The sequence below is a fragment of the Notolepis coatsorum genome (assembly GCF_963971535.1).
Source record: "Notolepis coatsorum genome assembly, chromosome: 11".
Classification (NCBI taxonomy): Eukaryota; Metazoa; Chordata; class Actinopteri; order Aulopiformes; family Paralepididae; genus Notolepis; species Notolepis coatsorum.
In genome coordinates, this window is record NC_140175.1 from 3,645,049 (window position 1) to 3,665,879 (window position 20,831).

The 20,831-nt window shown below is 41.7% G+C and overlaps 1 protein-coding gene across 2 annotated transcripts in view; it reads left to right on the forward strand.

The window, feature by feature from the left end:
• Positions 1 to 587: 587 nt before the first annotated feature.
• The window catches only part of marveld2a (MARVEL domain containing 2a), a 28,226-nt gene continuing 7,982 nt past the window's right edge, over positions 588 to 20,831 (forward strand). Inside the window, exons 1-8 of one of the 2 annotated variants that reach the window (XM_084325209.1) lie at positions 588 to 610; positions 3,903 to 3,997; positions 6,649 to 7,641; positions 11,208 to 11,428; positions 16,139 to 16,174; positions 16,861 to 17,021; positions 17,203 to 17,374; positions 20,259 to 20,309. In XM_084325209.1, coding sequence (XP_084181335.1) covers positions 6,666 to 7,641; positions 11,208 to 11,428; positions 16,139 to 16,174; positions 16,861 to 17,021; positions 17,203 to 17,374; positions 20,259 to 20,309 — 1,617 coding nt within the window. In that variant the 5' untranslated portion in view covers positions 588 to 610; positions 3,903 to 3,997; positions 6,649 to 6,665. The remainder of the gene's footprint in view (positions 611 to 3,902; positions 3,998 to 6,648; positions 7,642 to 11,207; positions 11,429 to 16,138; positions 16,175 to 16,860; positions 17,022 to 17,202; positions 17,375 to 20,258; positions 20,310 to 20,831) is intronic. The other variant, XM_084325208.1, reaches the window with a different exon arrangement.

A 20,831-nucleotide genomic window follows, 5' to 3' on the forward strand; every position in this document is an offset into this window, starting at 1 on the left:
CTGGTCTGCATCCCCTTAACAATTGTATGTATTGAGCTGTACTGTACCCATTCTGCAATCTGTTAATAAACTTTTCAATCAATCAATCAAATACTGTATTGTACCCATTCTGCAATCTGTTAAATAAAGTTTTCATTCATTCATTCAATTATATTGTTTACACTGCTTATTTATATCTTTACTATAATTTCTACTATTACCCTGTCCATATACCTGTACCTCCCCCCTCCCCCACGCTGCCATGATGTCTGCATTTCCCCCCTAAGGGGAGCAATAAAGGAATGTCTTATCTTATCTCATCTGAACCCAAATGAGTTTGTTTTCCCCCTGGCTGTCTTCTTACAATGGCCGGTGAGCTGACACCACAAGGCATACATTAGTCATGGCCAGGCAGTATCGCTTCCCAAAGCTCAGGTCTCATTTCCAGACACAGTTCTGCACTCTGCTGCTGCACTGCACACCTTTTATTATAATTTATTTTGGGGGCAGGTAGGCATGCGCCACTAGTTCTGGTGACGTCACGGGGATGGGCGGGTCACGTGGTCTGAGGGATCGAACCTGTGTGGTCTGTCTGTAATGTAATGGGAGAAAAGATCTGGAAGAAAACAAGGTAAGAAGAAGTAAAGCGACAGCTGCATGATAATTCCCTCTGATCCTCAACACTCATAGTACAGTATAGTATTAGGATGCTTTAATAATAAATAAAGTATGGATTTTGGGAAAACCATGAGTTTGCAGCTCGAAGACACAACTTTGTGCAACAACGTTACCGAGCAAGGTTGTAACTTTTAGCATGTTGTGTTACATGTAAGTTACCTACCGTGCCGTTAGCCACTAACTAACTAAGACGCGATGCCTTGTGTTTTAGAAATCTATAACGTTATATTTATATGAATACAGTGTGTGTGTATTAAAGTAATACATTATTATATAGTAATACATATTATAAACAACTAACCGGTAGGGTTCTGCTGCTGCACCTGAGAGCCCCTGGAGGCATCATTGGGTTGTAAAAGTATGAGTTGACGTGAGAATCTTAATCTCATTTAAATGCATATGATTGTTCAGTTTTCAGTCATGTTCGGCTTTTAGTCGTCCGTATTTTGGAAAGGGTGTAGAGAGATGGTTCCAAAGTGACAACAATAAACACTGTTAACGGATCTAAATGTATTTCCTGTTGTAGTAGCGTTCTGCTGATTGATTGATTGATTGAAAACTTTATTAACAGATTGCAGAATTGGTACAGTACAGTACAGCTCAATACACAAGGGGATGCAGACCAGAGAAAGACTTTCGTCTTGTTTACATCAGGGTCCCCCATTTTCAATTCATCATAGCATCACTGCTAATGATGCAAAACAGTACTGTATTTGTAGATCTGGTATGTCATTAAATGTATAGATGTAGCAGTACTGTCTATCTGTATGTCATATAATGTTATGATGAATTGAAAATGGGGGACCCTGATGTAAACAAGACGAAAGTCTTTCTCTGGTCTGCATCCCCTTATTAACAATTGGGTGTATTGAGCTGTACTGTACTGTACCCATTCTGCAATCTGTAAATAAAGTTTTCAATCAATCAATCAATCAATGCAGTAACATAAGTTGACATGATGAACTACATTCGGGTCCAAACTGTTCCCTATAGCGACAGCATGTCCAGTGAGACCGTCTCTCTAGGCCGTTCATTCATTACCATCATACCAACTAGTAGTAAAGACCTTTAGTGTCCCGAGGCTGTCTCTTTCACATGTGGACACGACACAAGCAGGCAGGACAGACAGACAGACACCATTACCACGACGGTGTTGACAAGTCGAGAGCAATATCTGTCATGTCATGTCACAGGCGGGCCGGGCCTGCAGCCTGCTACTGTACTACACACTCATTCATCATCAGAGTCTAGCCGTGTCATGTCAAGGTTTGAGAAGGTTTGACCTGCTCCTGACCTCTTCAACGTTGTTTTTGTTTATGCTTTTGGAGATGGCATTAGTTAGCAGTCTATATATATGCTAAAAGTAACATAAACAGGGGAAACCCACACAGAATTGCTAACAAATTCAAAATTGAAGTTAGAAATTGCACTACATTTCAGAGTTTTATTTGCCACAACATGGAAGCAATACAATCATACAGTAATGAGAACATGAGTCATTCTTTATCACAGACCGTCGTAATGAGAACAGTCATTCTTTATCACAGACCGTAGTCATGAGAACATCATTCTTTATCAGAGACCGTAGTCATGAGAACATCATTCTTTATCACAGACCGTAGTCATGAGAACATCATTCTTTATCACAGACCGTAGTCATGACAACATCATTCTTTATCACAGACCGTAGTCATGAGAACATCGTTCTTTATCACAGAGCGTAGTTATGACAACATCATTCTTTATCACAGACCGTAGCGTAGTCATGAGAAGAACATCATTCTTTATCACAGACCGTAGTCATGAGAACATCATTCTTTATCACAGACAGTAGTCACGAGAACATCGTTCTTTATCACAGACCGTAGTCATGAGAACATCGTTCTTTATCACAGACCGTAGTCGTGACAACAGTCATAAAGTATGCATGGTGTTATGCTTAACTGCTCGTTCCAGAGACGCTTGACTTGATGCCACTCGATGTTTGAATAAATATTCCTATGATATGATAGCATGTATGGCAGCATGTACAATAATGCTGTACCCTATATTCTTACTGTATATAATATATATATATATATATCAACATCTGTCTGTACCTGCATATAATCCTTTTTACATATGTAGATACTATATCTATAATCTGTACATATCCCTTACCTACTCTTACTAGTTACGCTGCTAATCCTTTTAATATATCTGTACTATATAATCTGTACATATCCCTTACCTACTCTTACTAGTTACGCTGCTAATCCTTTTAACATATCTGTGTAGATACTATAGAATCTGTACATATCCCTTACCTACTCTTACTAGTTACGCTGCTAATCCTTTTTATATATCTGTAGATACTATAGAATCTGTACATATCCCTTACTTACTCTTACTAGTTACGCTGCTAATCCTTTTAACATATCTGTAGATACTATAGAATCTGTACATATCCCTTACCTACTCTTACTAGTTACGCTGCTAATCCTTTTTACATATCTGTACTATATCTATATCTGTACATATCCCTTACCTACTCTTACTAGTTACGCTGCTAATCCTTTTTACATATCTGTACTATATCTATATCTGTACATATCCCTTACCTACTCTTACTAGTTACGCTGCTGGCCAGTATGACTTTTGTCTTTTATACCTGTATCACTGTACATATTAATACTACAACTCTGTACATGTGCATCTGATTAGCACTATTGCTCAGTAGTACTAATAATAATAAGACAATGTATTGCTATTTGTATTGCTATTCAATTAATACATTGTCTTATAAGGACTGCTACCTATATAGATATACAAATAAAGTTATTATTATTATTATTACCTTGTGATTTCATTAAGCTGTAATTAACACAACACAAGGATTCAATGTCCCCGATGACATCACTGGTGGCCATATTTAAACTCATTCACTCTCAGTAACTGTCAATCTAAATGAGTGTTTGGATGTGTGTGAGATTATGTGCAAAATAAATCAGCGTTGTTTTTTGGTGAAGTGCCCCTTTATCATTATAGAATAGAATAGAATAGAAGTACTTTATTAATCCCGAGGGAAACTCGGCACCACAGATCGCTCACAGTAAACATTTAGGCAGTCAAAAATAAGAATACACAGGCAAAGATATAAATTCTAAACTATGTATATACATTCTAAACTATGATATACATAGTTTATAATCATTATTCATATGCTGCCAGAGGATGAGTTGAAGGACTCCTGTTTGTCTCAACAGGTGACCGCTGTGCTCCCTGCGCTCCCTGAGAAGGTTTGCATTCTGACCTGCAAGCCAATGTAAGTCATGCTGAGTGACTGCGTGTGATGACAGAGGTATTCAAGCTCATTATGGTTCCTTCTTTTTAAACACTCAACCTCTCAAGATCACATCTAGTGGATGAAGTGGGCTCTTCGATTTCCTAGCTGATAACTGAATACAATGTTGTGCTACTGGCAAAAATGTTCAAGTAGCATGATTGATCATGTAGCATCTCTAGATGTTACTGTTGTTCTAACACAATAAGACTCAGACTGGGACTCGTCCTGTTCCTTGTTTGGTTGTAGCTCAACAATGTGTTCCTTGTTTGGTTGTAGCTCAACAATGTGTTCCTTGTTTGGTTGTAGCTCAACAATGTGTTCCGTGTTTGGCTGTAGCTCAACAATGTGTTCCTTGTTTGGTTGTAGCTCAACAATGTGTTCCTTGTTTGGTTGTAGCTCAACAATGTGTTCCTTGTTTGGTTGTAGCTCAACAATGTGTTCCGTGTTTGGCTGTAGCTCAACAATGTGCTCCTTGTTTGGTTGTAGCTCAACAATGTGTTCCTTGTTTGGTTGTAGCTCAACAATGTGTTCCTTGTTTGGTTGTAGCTCAACAATGTGTTCCTTGTTTGGTTGTAGCTCAACAATGTGTTCCTTGTTTGGCTGTAGCTCAACAATGTGTTCCTTGTTTGGTTGTAGCTCAACAATGTGTTCCTTGTTTGGTTGTAGCACAGCACTGTATTCACCAGCTTGCATGGCGGCTGCCTGGGTAGGAAAACGCCTCTGTCCTCCTCTGATACTCTTGGGTTTGCTTTAGAGGTAAAGGTGGTAGGTATCCTTGATTTCAGAAAAAGAGAATGTTGCATGTTGGGACTTCTTGATCAACTTTTTTAATTTTAATTTTTTTTTAATTATCTTTTTCCTCCTTTTTTCCGTTTTTCCCCCATCCCAATGTTAGTCGTTATGCCAATTCCCAATCCCCTTCCTGGTCGTTGCGCACTCTACCCCCTACCGTCGGTCCGGGAGGGCGGAGACTATCACATGCTTCCTCCGACACATGTGTAGCCAGCCCACCGCTTCTTTTCACCTGGCAGCGCGGACTCTCACTGAGAGAGTGTAACGTGTGGAAGGTCACACTACCTCTCTTAGATCCTTCCCTCGCTGTGCAGGCGCCTCGACCGAACTGTAGGAGTCGCTGTCCACAACGACCCGGACCCACCCACCGGCTTCCCTCCCGCTGACTCTGCCAATCGAGCCAGTATGACGGCCGGCCAAGCCGGAAGCGACGCTGACAGCTGGATTCGATACCAGTGTCTCTTGCGTTGGTGACGAGCGCCTTGTCCGCTGCGCCACCCAGCCGCCTCTTGATCAACTTTTAATTGATCTGTAATTAACCTGGTATCTGGAGTTGGTCTATACTGTATCTCCTGGTATTTCATGGTATCATGGTATCACATGGTATCTCATGGTATTTCATGGTATCTCATGGTATCTCATGGTATATCATGGTATTTCATGGTATCTCATGGTATTTCATGGTATCATGGTATCACATGGTATCTCATGGTATCTCATGGTATTTCATGGTATCTCATGGTATCTCATGGTATATCATGGTATTTCATGGTATCTCATGGTATTTCATGGTGTCACATGGTATTTCATGGTATTTCATGGTGTCTCATGGTATCACATGGTATCACATGGTATTTCATGGTATCTCCTGGTATTTCATGGTATTTCATGGTATCTCATGGTATTTCATGGTATCTCATGGTATCTCATGGTATCTCATGGTATTTCATGGTATCTCATGGTATCTCATGGTATCTCATGGTATTTCATGGTATTTCATGGTATTCCAGATTCAGAGATTCAGATTCAGAGTTTTATTTGCCACATGGAATCAATACAATCAGAGTTTCTTCATACAAAATCATAAATATCATACCATGGACAAAAGGAGCAGGAAGAAGAATAAATCTTATAGTTACCTGCCCCTTATTCCTAAACTAAAGTATTTACTTGATGGTCGGCGTACAACCTAATTTACACAAAATAATAATTTATACCATCTACAAAGAAACAAACAATCCACAGTTTAAACAAGAACAAATTAAATAATAAGAAGAAGAAGAAATAAAGAATAAAAAAAAAAAAATCTCACTATTCAGAACACATTTGACTTTCATACTGACTAAATATAATTTTTTTATAATTCTTTTTGAATTGACAAACACTATTACATCCCTTAAGCTCGCTGTGGAGAGAATTCCACAACTTTACACCAATAACTGAAGGACACATCTATTTTCTCCTGGTATTCCATGGTATTTCTTGGCTCCTTCTCTTTGTTATTGTCTTCCTCCTGACCATTGACTGTCCTTTGATAATGATATAATACTCTAATACATTAATAAGTAAATGATTATAAACAATAACATTTTGTCTCTGTCTCTGTGTGTGTGTGTCTCTGTGTGTCTCTGTCTGTGTCTCTGTGTGTCTCTGTGTGTGTGTGTGTGTGTGTCTCTGTGTGTGTGTGTGTGTGTGTGTGTGTGTCTGTCTGTCTGTGTGTGTGTGTGTGTGTCTCTGTGTGTCTGTGTGTGTGTGTGTGTCTCTGTGTGTGTGTGTGTGTCTCTGTGTGTGTGTGTGTGTGTGTGTGTGTGTCTGTCTGTCTGTGTGTGTGTGTGTGTGTGTGTCTCTGTGTGTCTGTGTGTGTGTGCGCTCAGGGCCCGTCACCTTCCCCATGTCCTCCTCCGGAGGCTTCTACGGAGCCGCTGAGCGTGTCGGCCCCCCCCACTACGACCAGGTGCCCCCGGGGTCCCTGCACGACGACCCCTACGACCCCCAGCCCCTGAGGGAGCAGCAGGCGGCCCAACGGTTCGCCCTGAGCGCCGATCCCCTGCCTCCGCCGCCCCTCCCGGACGAGCCCCCGGTCGGCCCCGAGCTCCACCCCAGCAGCAGCGAGGTCAGCGGGGCCGCCAGCGGGGCCCCCGAGTCGGACATCAAGCCCGTCCACCGCTTCATCCCCGACTCCTGGAAGAACTTCTTCAGGGGCAGCGGGCGGAGCACCGGCGACTGGCCCCCCATGCCTGCCTCCTCCTCCACCTCCAACAACAACAACAACAGCACCAGCGAAGGGGTGCGCTGCTCGCCCCCCCGCTCCCCCTCCACCTCCGTCCCCCGCTCCTCCTACCGGGACCCCTATGGTGGGGGGGGCGGCTCCGGGAGCAGCTACAACTCCCGCAAGGAGCTGCTGGACGACGGGCGGGGGTCGCTGTCGGGACGCACCCACCGCACGGGGCTGACCTACGGCGAGCGGGTGGAGGAGTACCACCTCCGCTACGCCTACATGAAGTCGTGGGCGGGCCTGCTGCGCATCCTGGGCTGCATCGAGCTGCTGCTGGGGGCCGCCGTGTTCGCCTGCGTCTGCGCCTACGTGCACAAGGACAACGAGTGGTTCAACATGTTCGGCTACTCCTCGCCCGGCGGGGGCTACGGGGGGGGCGGGGGCTACGGGGGGGGACAGGGCGGCTCGTACTACTCGGGACCCAAGACGCCGTTCATCCTGGTGGTGGCCGGGCTGGCCTGGGTGATGACGGTGATCATGCTGGTGATGGGCATGACCATGTACTACCGCACCATCCTGCTGGACTCCACCTGGTGGCCGCTGACGGAGTTCGTCATCAACCTGGCGCTGGCCGTGCTCTACCTGTCGGCAGGTGGGTGATGATGATGATGATGATGATGATGATGATAATAATAAACTTTATTTGTACAGCGCCTTTCATACAAGAACTGCAGCTCAAAGTGCTTCACAGCAGCATACAAAATTGGCATATCAATTTGCACAAAATTTACCAAAAAGTGCAGCCATAACATAAGTATACTCTCCCTAAACTTACGGATGAAGACGCTAAACAGTTAGAAGTACCGATCACATTAGAAGAACTCAAGAAGGCCATATCCGGAATGAAAAACGGCAAAGCTCCGGGAATTGACGGTATCCCATCAGAAATGTACATTTCTTGCTGGGACATATTTGGACCCTTATTACTAAATATGATCTTATACTCAGTCAAAGAGGGAAGCTTCATTGAACACCAAAATACCGCACTCATTTCAGTTCTTCACAAAAAAGACAAAGACCCCACTGAATGCGGTAGTTACCGTCCTTTAAGCCTCCTCGGAACCGATGTCAAACTGTACTCTAAGATATTAGCCATCAGATTGCAAAAGCATATGACGTCTTTAGTTCATCCGGACCAAACAGGCTTCATAAAAGGTCGCCTGATCAATGATAACATAAGGCGAATACTGCACGTACTAGATACAGACAAAGAGGACATCACACCTAAGGCGATACTATCCCTGGATGCTATGAAAGCATTTGACAGGTTGGAATGGCCGTTTCTATGGGCAGTATTGGAAAGGATGGGGTTAGGAAAAGGTTTCATTGATATGATTAAAGTACTATACAAGGACCCATCGGCCAGGATTACAACAGGCACATTCATCTCCGATATCTTTCCGGTATCACGCTCAGCCAGACAAGGTTGCCCTCTTAGTCCCGGACTATTCAATCTATCATTAGAACCTTTAGCACAATTTATAAGACAATCCCAACACATAGAACCAATAGTAATCAAGGGCACACATCATAAAATTAGTTTATATGCGGACGACGTAATATTGTTCATGCAAAACCCCAACAACACATTGCCGCTTATACTTGATAGAGAACTTTGGTGATTTATCGGGATTTAAAATAAATTGGCCTAAGTCGGCTTTTCTTCCTCTTAACACCAGTGCAAAAAAAGAGACAACCCTCCCAGGTGCGATACCCATGGTCAAACATTTCAGATGCTTGGGTGTGGAAATATTTCCCACCATAAGACAAACGGTGAAGCACAATTACACAAAAATACAGAACAAAATCAAGGACGACCTGGACAGGTGGGCAAAACTTAAAAACTCAGTACAGGCAAGGGTATCAATAGTTAAGATGGATGTATTACCAAGAATCAATTTCTTCAGCTCAATGCTTCCGTTACCTCCTCCAGAGGGCTACTGGAAAAGTTTACAAACCTCCACATACAAATTTATTTGGAATAACAAACCACCCCGCATAAAAAGATCCACCGCACAGAGAAATAAAGCAGACGGTGGCATGGCAGTCCCAGATTTTTTACAATATTTTAATGCCTTCACATTAAGACCATTGAAGAAGATATGGTTTGACCCCGAGGCTTTGGTATCTTGGAGAAAATTAGAAGAAAACATAGTAGCCCCACAGAGATTGAAAGACATAGCATACACTAAACTTTCAATCAAGCATTGTGAGCGAGAATTTGGCCCAATAATAACCCATGCAATCAGGACATGGCGGGAAACACAAAGGAAATTTCCTAACCCTCAAGTATGGCATAATCACACTCCCATATTCAATAACAATGCTCTCTTAATGGGAAAACGACCTATAAGATTCCCTGTATGGGAAGAAAGAGGCATACACTCATTAGGGGATATTTTTAATAACAAGGGCCTCTGTAGTTATGTCGAAATATGCATAAAGTTTAACCTCACCGAGTCCACATGGCTTTTTTACATACAGTTACGACTTTGTATGAGATCTCACGGTGTTCCATTACACATACCAATTGAACACCACAGATACCACAAATTTTTCTATGAAAGAGATACATTGGGAGGTTTTGTATCAGGTTTTTATTATCAATTACTAACGTCCTCGTATGAAACCCTTCAACTAGACAATGTCTGGAGGAGGGATATACCAGACCTGGAAAATGACTTTGATTGGCAAGGAGCCTGGGCAAATGTCCGACTTACATCAAGGAACCCGGATCATCAACAAATCAATCTGAACTATATTCACAGGACATACTTGACTCCTATAAGGCTGTGCAAAATGGGGCTTATACAAGACTCCAAATGCTCCCAATGTACAAATGGGGACGAAGGAACATTTATGCACATGTATTGGGACTGCCCACCAGTTAAGGCATTCTGGAAAGATGTGTCCCAACAATTATCAATACTCGTATTTTGGAATATACCTGTACACCCCGCGGTATTGCTATTGAATGATGTTTTTGAGTTTGCAGTGAATCCACAACTAAAAAGATTGGTTTTATCGGGTATCACAGTAGCTAAAAAACTGATCGCATCACGTTGGTTTCAACCGGAAAAAATGTGCCGGAAAGTGTGGTTTCTTACATATCTCGATGTGATATATCAAGAAATATCTACAGCAAGAATTCTGGGGCTCAATGAATCCAAAATGTCAATGTGGTTAGAAGTGGTGGAGAGAATAAAAGCTAGCCTATAATGGTGATGTCTGGTTAGGAGTGAGGGATAATGGAGGCACTATCCAAGAGGGGGTCCGGGAGGGGGGGGTTTGAGCTGGAGCATATGTGTGTAGGGTTTTAGAAAATAGGTATTAGGGGTATATTATATACTAACATTTATATAATTGTAACTTCGCTGGATATACACTGTATACGGTTAAAATGTTATTATTGACTATTTTTGTTTTATCCTGTTTCTGTACTTGCATATATTTTAACCACCTTTACTGAAAGTTTCATTATACATTGTGTGTTGAGTACTGACTTTTAATAAGTTTTGTTTTGCAATAATAAAAAAAAAAAAAAAAAAAAAAAACATAAGTATAGAATAGATAGCAGCTAAACACACTTAAAGCCTCGTCCAGACGAAACCGATTTAGATTTTTTTCGTTTTCATTTCGTTTTCATTGAAAAAAAAAAAAAAAAAAAAAAGTTTCCGTAAAAACGAAATCGTCTCAAGAAATAAGTGCGTGCCACAAATTTACAAAATAAATGTCTTTCCTGTTTTAGACGTCGCTCTTTTATTTTGAAAACCCCCCGACCGGAAGTGTTGTCGTTGTTTTCGCTAGTGGAGTAACTTGTGTCGTCCGGTTCTGTGATTTTGAGCTGACGCTAGTTTAGTTTCCAACGGATAGGAGAGACACCGCGGCGCGAATGCAGCTTCACAGCACACTGTGATTTACCATACCTTGCTACCCGTCTATCTTTTTTATGCTCGCTTACGCCTGTATTTTTTACTGTTGTGAAGCACTTTGAACTGCAACCTCTGTATGAAAAGTGCTGTACAAATAAAGTTATTATTATTAATGATGGAGCATCGCCGTCGGTTGTGTGATAGTAAAGGGTTAACCTTCTGTCGTGTGGCAGTGAAAGGGTTAATAATGGAGGCAGAAGTTGCTGACGTGTTCTTGTGTCTCCAGGGATCGTCTACGTGCGCGACACGACGCGCGGAGGCCTCTGCTCCTACCCGGTGTTCAACAACGGCATCAACGGGGCCTTCTGCCGCGTGGAGGCCGGCCAGACCGCCGCCATCATCTTCCTCTTCCTCACCACGCTGGTGTATCTGATCGGGGGCATGGTGTGTCTGAAGCTGTGGAGGCACGAAGCCGCGCGCCTCTACCGGGAGAAATACGGCCAGGAGGTCAGATCTCTGCGCCGGTGTTTCTGTTTGTCAGTCCTGTAATTATTACGTGATGCTTAACCCGTTAACCACCACCGCCCTCGGCCAGCGATGCACACACACGTCACACACACGGTGCATTTATCGTCGTCTGTCGGGCGTCCCATTGTTTTAGTATCTCTGAAGCAGCGCGTTGTTTGAAAGCTAAAATGGCCGCCGTTTGATTGACACCCAGCTCGACCTATTATTACGTGCTTCCAATCTCGGGTTATTATAAGACCAAACGGCCAACGAGCGTCAGTTTTTCTAAAACGTCTTTCAAAAGAGACCAGACTTATGCATAATGTGCTACACATGGTTCAAGAATAGCTTTCAATTTACTTTGGGTACGCATTCGATAGGCGCTTCATGCACGTTTTTAAGGAATGTTAACTCTTTCAATGCCACGCCTGGTTTTCCGTTTTACCGCTTGAATGCCACCATCGGCGCCAATGTTAACGTTAATATCGCCTAATCTATGTTTTAAATTATGGCTATGTGTCTAATCTGCCCATCGCATTATCAAAGACTATTTTCCAGACAGTGCTGTGAAGGCAGATTGTTTTTTTATCGCGTCGTTTCCGTTTCAGAGCAGTTCGAAAAGCCCCCGTTTTGATATAAAAAACAACTCATTCTGGAGCATTCTATGAAAATCGTCTTTTAGTGGAATATTCCACAACGTTGATATTCGTCGGCCTTTTTATGAATCGTTTTCAAATAAACGCTAGATGATCAATATTATACGTGCACGCACGCACATTACGGCCGCGCACGGATAATCGCCTCGTTGATTTCCTCTCTGACTTTTACAGTGAAACCGAAAGAAGACATTTCACAAAACAGCTTATAACTTCATCAAACTTACTCTGATTATCCTACCACTGATAACATAGAGTCCTTACCTGACATCAGATGGTATCCAACTGGTATATTCCAATTCCTGATCACCATTCGAAAAAATCGATACGTGTATGGATCCAACGCGATACAGTAGAACTCCATGATCCGCGGGGATCTGAGGCTCCAGAATGAACTCTAGTAACCCCGGCTGGATCAGTGAACTGGAAAATGTGGAGTACCGGATTTTTTTCCCCATTCATTTTCATTGAGTCCATTCCAAAATCACTTATATCATCTGGGAGACGACAGGGGGCGCTTTTTTCCACAGTGATCGTCGGCGCCCCTCGGCTATACTCGGGTAGGCTCGGGTGATGCAATAATTTTTCAGATCGCAAAAAAAAAAAAAAATCCGAGAAATCTCGTGAGTGGCTAGCAACCACCTATAAAAAAAACACGAGAAATCTCGTGAGTGGCACTGAAAGAGTTAAGAGGTTAACACAGGGAATGACACCCATTTTAAGGTTGCATGTTCTTCCTGTGCCGCTAACATGCACCACTGTCTTCTAACGCCAGAAATCAGAGGGAGAACCCTCATATCCACGACGCCACCTGCTGTACAGTAGATGTATAATCAGGGGCTGCTCCGTGGGTGGCTTTGTGAGCCCATAAGATGTTTGTGTGAGCTCTTACACCCAAATGAGCTCTAAATTCCGGTTCAGACCTGTTGGCAATACTAGACTATAAGTCTCATTTGGGTTTGAGAACTCAACTCAACCCTTTAGGGCCACTTCACCAAAAAACAATGCTGATTTTATTTTGCACAGAATCTCACACACGTCCCAAAACTCTAAACAGTGTCGCACACGTTCATTTAGTTTGACTGTCATTGAGAGTAAATGAGTTTGAATGTGGCCACCAGTCATGTTATCAGGGACATTGAATCCTCGTGTTGTGTTGATTACAGCACCAGGAAACGGTGTAGATGAAGAAATCGCAGTATCTTGTCTTAGAGCATAGGTGTCAAACTCACGGCCCGCGGGCCAAATCCGGCCCGCCACGTCATTTGATGTGGCCCCCCAAGAGCTCAGGTAAAAAAAAAAAAAATTTTTTTTTTTTTTTTTTTACATTACTATTGGGTTAAAAAATAGCAGTGTTAAAATAATTGTGGGTTAATGCGTTAATAAAGCTTTAACTTTGACAGCCTTAGTTATTACACATTCTTACACATACATGTATGTTGAACATCTGAGGTAACAAAGGAAAAAAGCCAAAAGCACTTACTCCTCAGACATTCTTTGACAATTTTACAGCCCAAAATACAAAAAAGATCCAGGCGGAATAGGTAACAAAGGGTTGAAAAAATATTGTCTGAACTGTCAGATGCAAACTGGCTGTGTGACATAACCGAGCATCTCGCTCAATTGAATAAGAAGCTGTAGGGACGCAAACAAGTCCCACCCAAAACTTGACCAATATAGTTGTGAACTGAGACAACCCTTATTTTGTTATTTTTGAGTACAGTTACAGTTGTGTGTTCATGCAGACACATAATAGCAATTTCATTACGAATTGAAAATGGGGGACCCTGATGTAAACAAGTCGAAAGTCTTTCTCTGGTCTGCATCCCCTTAACAATTGTGTGTATTGAGCTGTACTGTACTGTACCCATTCTGCAATCTGTTAATTAAAGTTAATTAAACTATCTTCCATTAGTTGGATGTATGGCCTCTGCAAGGTTGTGTGCAGCCATTTGTTTTTGTAACATCTGCTACATCTGTCCCACGTGTTCTTTGCAGCTCACAGTTGTTAGTTCTGCCCCTCTTGACTGTGACAAAAAGGTTTTGAGCAAACTTAATGTCATAGCTTGTATTTGATGATATTCTTCTTTGTTATTTACTTTAATGGTTTGATCATTGATTGGTGGAGTAATATGGGGTTCTGATAAACTAAAATTATTTGTTAAAATATCATAAGCTAACATATATTTTTACATTTATGCAAATGAATATGCAATATGTATAACTTGAATAAGTAATAAATACAGAAACAACATGTTTAACAATATGTAAATGTGTAGCTACATTTATTTTACATTACATTAACATTTATACGGTCTTTGGCCCTTTGAGGGCAACCATAATGCTGATGTGGCCCTCTGTGAAAATGAGTTTGACACCCCTGTCTTAGAGTGACTGCTACCTTATCATTTCATTGAGCTGTAATTAACACAACAACACAAGGATTCGATTAAATCAGATTAGATTCAGATGTACGATGATTCAATTTCCCTGATAACATCACTGGTGGCCGTATTCAAACTGATTTACTCTCAAACTAAGTGTCAAACTAAACCAATGTGTGCAAAACTGTTGAGGGTTTTTGGACGTGTGTGAGATTCTGTGCAAAACAAATCGGTGTTTTTTTGGTGACGTTTGGTGAACATTCAACATTTATATGAGACCCAGATTTCTGCACCCGTCTGATTTCTAGCTTCAGGAGAAATATCTGCACGTTGTGATATCTGACCACCCTGCCCCTCAGGAATAACGTACGGGAATATGTTGACTTAAATACTACATCATTTAAACACTACATCATTTAAATACTACATCATTTAAATACTACATAATTTTAAATACAACATAATTTTAAATACTACATCATTTTAAATATTACATCGTTTTAAATACTACATCATTTTAAATACAACATCGTTTTAAATACTACATCATTTAAATACTACATCATTTTAAATACTACATTTTAAATATTACATCATTTTAAATACTACATCATTTAAATACTACATAATTTAAATACTACATCATTTAAACACTACATCATTTAAATACTACATCATTTAAAATACTACATTTAAGTACTACATCATTTAAATACTACATCATTTAAGTACTACATCATTTAAAATACTACATCATTTTAAATATTACATCGTTTTAAATACTACATCATTTTAAATACAACATCGTTTTAAATACTACATCATTTAAATACTACATCATTTTAAATACTACATTTTAAATATTACATCATTTTAAACACTACATCATTTAAATACTACATAATTTAAATACTACATAATTTAAATACTACATCATTTAAGTACTACATCATTTAAATACTACATCATTTAAGTACTACATCATTTAAATACTACATCATTTAAATACTACATCATTTAAGTACTACATCATTTAAATACTACATCATTTAAGTACTACATCATTTAAATACTACATCATTTAAATACTACATCATTTAAGTACTACATCATTTAAATACTACATCATTTAAATACTACATCATTTCAAATACAACATCGTTTTAAATACTACATCGTTTTAATACTACATCATTAAAAATATTACATCGTTTTAAATACTACATAATTTAAGTACTACATCATTTAACTACATTATTCCTGAATTTCCCCAAGGGGATCAATAAAGGAATATCTTATCTTATCTTAAATACTACATCATTTTAAATACTACATTTTAAATATTACATAATTTTAAATACAACATCATTTTAATACAACATCATTTTAATACTACATCATTTTAAATACTACATCATTTTAAATACTACATCATTTTAAATACTACATCGTTTTAAATACTACATCATTTTAAATACTACATCGTTTTAAATACTACATCATTTTAAATACTACATCATTTTAAATACTACATCATTTTAAATACAACAGTTTTAAATACTACATCATTTTAAATACAACATAGTTTTAAATACAACATCATTTTAAATACAACATCATTTTAAATACTACATCATTTTAATCTATATTTTGTTTGTCCCCGTGTCCAGATGCATCCTTCAGAGTTACATGCTGCACGATCTCTGGTAAGCATTCAGAAACCTTTGTTCAAGACTTTGAGCTGAATAACATGAATACTAGGGGTGTAACGGTACGTGTGTTCGTCCCACGACTTCGCGGTTTGGTATAGAGAGCCATATGACGAATACGTTTCAGGGGGGACTATAGACACTAGGTGGAACTAGGGTTGAATACGTCTCAGGGGTTGTAAACAGCGACTCCTACAGTTCGGTCGGGGCGCCTGCACAGCGAAGGAAGGATCTGGAGGGAGGTAGTGTGACCTTCCACACGTTACACTCTCCCAGTGAGAGTCCGCGCTGCCAGGTGAAAAGAAGCGGTGGGCTGCGTACACATGTGTCGGAGGAAGCATGTGATAGTCTCCGCCCCCCCAGACCGACGGTAGGAGGGGGTAGAGTGCGCAACGACCAGGAAGGGGATTGGGAATTGGCATAACGACTAACATTGGGATGGGAGAAAAACGGAAAAAGAAGGGGGGAAAAGTAAAAATGTAAAAAGAAAAGAAAATTATTATTATTATTATTATAAAAGAAATTCAAACAGATAATTTCCGATATTACATTTTAATGCCAATATCGGCCGATAATATCGGACATCCCTAATACTAACTATACTATACAAAAACATACATGAAGTGTCTCTGCCACGCGTCACTGCACCCTCCTCTACAGCATCTGTTGTTGTTGCTCCGCAGATGACTCGCGGTCCTCGCCCCGTGGCTCCAGAGCCCGTCCAGGGTTCCACCGTGGTTCCTATCCAGGCCGCCGGCCCAAAGACGGGCCCACCAAGGGTTCTGCCTGGACCCATACCAGCGGGATACATTCCAAAACCTGTCATCATGGCTGATTATATTGCGTGAGTGCCGCTCACATCCACATACTACCTTGATGAATACACTGGTGAAGTCATTTAGCAATGTCTGTGGGAACCCTGTAGTTGTGTGAGTCACGTGTTATTTCCTTGTTTCTGTCGCTGTGTGCAAAAGAAGCACTTAATAATAATATAAAAGGCATAACGCTCCGTCTCCATCCTGCAGTAAGTACCAGACCATCCGCTCAGACGAGGAGCGGGACCAGTACCGGGCCGTGTTTAACGACCAGTACTCCGAGTACAAGGAGCTGCATGCGGAGGTCCAGGTCACCGTCAAGAAGTTTGAGGAGATGGACACCATGATGAGGGCACTGCCCCAGAACCCCAGCACCCAGATGGTGATGTGCCAGCCCGGTTACAGCCGGCTCTTTCTGCTACGTCACTCTCCGTGTCATAACATCCATATTTAGTTTGTCAAGTCAATCGTTCCTTTATTAATCCTCTTGTCCTAACAGTGTTTATTATTAACACTTTCAGCGCCAGCTATTACCCTCATCCCTGTAGTCAACGCGGCAGCTTTCTGTTTGCATAGCTATATCTATATTCTATATTATAGCTATGGAGACAATACTATGGCTCATTTGACAGTCACTATCTCTCGTCCAACATGCAAAAAAAATTGTAAATTTTTTCATGTATACGTTCGCGCGTTATCCCACGTGGTGAATATTGTATAGTTTCAGAGTGATCCGGGCTAATTCCTGAAAGCTGAGTTATGGAGCGCTATGTGAATTTTGCTAAAGTCGTTGGCGTTTCTCGCCTGGACACGCTGTTTGTTTCCAAATCAAAGGTATATAATAGGTATTATGTTTCATCATGAATGCATCAAGGCGGGGGGGGGGGGGGTAGTTTTTTGATGCTCTGATCGCCAGCAATGGCATTCGTTTTGAATACTACATACGTTGATCGGCTGGATCGATGTGAAATCATTGTAGGATCAAGGTGGAATTGACGTCAGATAGTCCTCCTTACCTTTGATCGGGGTTATTCCAAAAAGAATATTCCAATTGTCTGATCGTGATTTCCAGTATTGATGTCCATCGGGTCCCCGACATAATCCGGCACAACACATGTATCGAGTGTCCTGGACACATTCCAATGGGCTCGGATGAACCGCTAGACTTGCCTGGGTCCGAATTCTCCGCCCGGACGACATTAGATGTGACACACAGTCTGGAACAGTTGTGGAGCCTGGTGGCTACTGGCAGGAAGGACTGGCCCAGGCGGTGTGTGGTGCATCAGGGGGGGGATGAGTCTATGGCTGACACTGGTCAAACACAGCGGATGCCATGTTGTTAATAACCAGAGTTAGAAATATAAATAGTTGTTGACAAAGGATCTCAAACCCCGCCCTCTTTTCTTGATCCTCCAACCAGTTGGGCGTCACATGATAACTAAAGTTGACCTTTTGTCCTTCTGAATTTTTTTTTTTTTAATCCACTTTTTCTCTTTTTAAATTTTTCTCCCATCCCAATTCCACTGTGCCAATTCTCCCCTCCCCTCTCTTGAACGTTGCTCGCATATGCCCCCCACTGGCCGGTTGTAGGGAGGATAGAAGCCTTGCATCCCGTGTCCCCTCCGATACACGAGGAGGCAGCCTTTCACATCTTTTCACCTGCCAGCGCGGACTCTCATTGGCGAGGTGTAACGTGTGGGAGGCTCACACTGCCCCCGCCATTTCCTGTCTCTGCTGTGCAGGCGTCCCCCAACCGACCTGTAGGGGTCGCTGTCCACAACGTCCACATTACCACCCATCGACTTCCCACCCGCTGACTCTGCCAATTGAGTTAGTATGACGGCCGGCCCAAGCCGGAGGCAACGCCGACAGCCGGAGTCGAACCCGGTGTCTCTTACACACCAAGTGAACCGCAGACATTAGAAACGGCTCTGTGTTTTCTTAGTGCGTTTAGTGTGAGGCCAGAGAGGGCCTGATGAAGGTTGCGTCCACTCCCCTGTCCTCAAACTTCCTCTGCGCTTCCTGTTCCTGTTGCACCCCCCCCCCCCCCACACACATTCCTGCACCACTACATCATCATGCTGTTCCCTCAGTATTGTGCTGCGTTCCCTTTGAAGTGGGAACTAGGGTTGCCGTGGTGATGTGATGTTGTTTCCCACGACAACACCGGTATTACCAGTGACACCGGACATTTTTATCCAAAGCGCTTTACAATCTTTACAATTCTCACATTCACTCATTCACTCACACATTCACACACTGATGGCGGAGGCGACCATGCAAGGTGCCAACCGGCTCATTGGGAGCAGTTAGGGGTTAACCTCTTAACAGGCACCCAGAAAAGTGGCAATTCTTTTACTTGAACTTGAGGACTGCATACTTTTTTTGCAAAGCTTAGCTAAGCTTTATACGTTATACTTATAGCACATGCATGAGCCTGGTCTCCTTTGAAAGATAACATTCTGAAGTTACTAATGCAAAAAAGGAAAATCACTTTTAGTGCTAATGACATAGGGTGACAGAGGTCTGAACTTGTGTACTCACATTTTTCTGTAGTGGTTGCAAGATTCCAATATTCCAGCATAGAGGTATAAGCTGGAAAACACTGCGGTTCCATAGCCTGAAGTCTTATGTAGTACAGGTCCAAATTTTATAAAGATCCGTTCAGAAATGGGTCTTTGAGATGTCCGAGTATAACCGGCGACAAAAAATACATTTCAAATACATTTCCTCATCCAAGGCGTTCATTCTGAAGTGTGATTCACTTCTGGTTTTCACTCGGCAACTGTCACCTAGATCCCTTATTCGCACCCCCCCCCCCCCCCACGTGGGGTATCGTTGGAAAGGTACACTCATTGGCTACAACGCTGACCAATCATTTTCGCCATCAGTTCTGGAGCATCGGGAGTTCGGGGTGGTCATCTGACGAGTGGTGCGTAAAAAGACACTCGCCTGACATATCGCCATGTAACTCGAGAACCGAGGCACAGATTTGGTCGAGTGAGGTGGCGTTCGAACGGCAACAAATAGATTGAACGGTCATTTATAGGTTCTGCGAAAAATTTCTATGATTCTTAGATAAACTACATATTTTACATATCTGTTTTTTTTCTGAATTGGGCACAGGAACGTATTAAGGTCATAATTCAGATTTTCCAACTGGGAACTTTCAGTAACCGGATTCTGCACTTTCCTCTTTGTCAATGTTTTGTTTTATGAGAAGCTCAAAATGAAGTGACTAAAGTGTAATGCATCCTCTTTTCTAGGAGTTCGATCGGATCAACAGAATCCTTCAGGAATACCGGAAGAAAAAGAATGTGAGTCAATGGTCTTGTCTGGTGTTCATACCAGCGTTTCCGTTAGAACATATTCGTGCCGGTCTGAGTGTCCTGCAAGATTTCTATCACCGGACATATTCGAGATATTCCGGTCAGAGTTTTAAACAGCAGTCTATTATAATCACATTTTTATGAGCTAACGAATTCCGTTATAATTGGACATGTGTATTAATTACATCAAGCGAAGAATGAGAAATTGATTTGCAGAATCAAATTACTATCTCTCGCCTCTCAAGTTAGTGCGATACGCTACCAGCATCAAGCTCCCGCTGCAGCAGCTCTGTCACACGCACCCCCAAATGAATCTCGAGTCGACATCGCTTCACCTCGTTGTATCAGACACGTCACACATATCATAATGTTCAACTTCACGTATACAGTCATTAATATATTCCAAATAAAATAAGTCCCTCGATACTCCGTGCTGCTGCTGACTTGAAATAAAATAGACCGATACGCAGTCGGTCCGACACTAAACAGCAGTCTGTTATAATCACATTT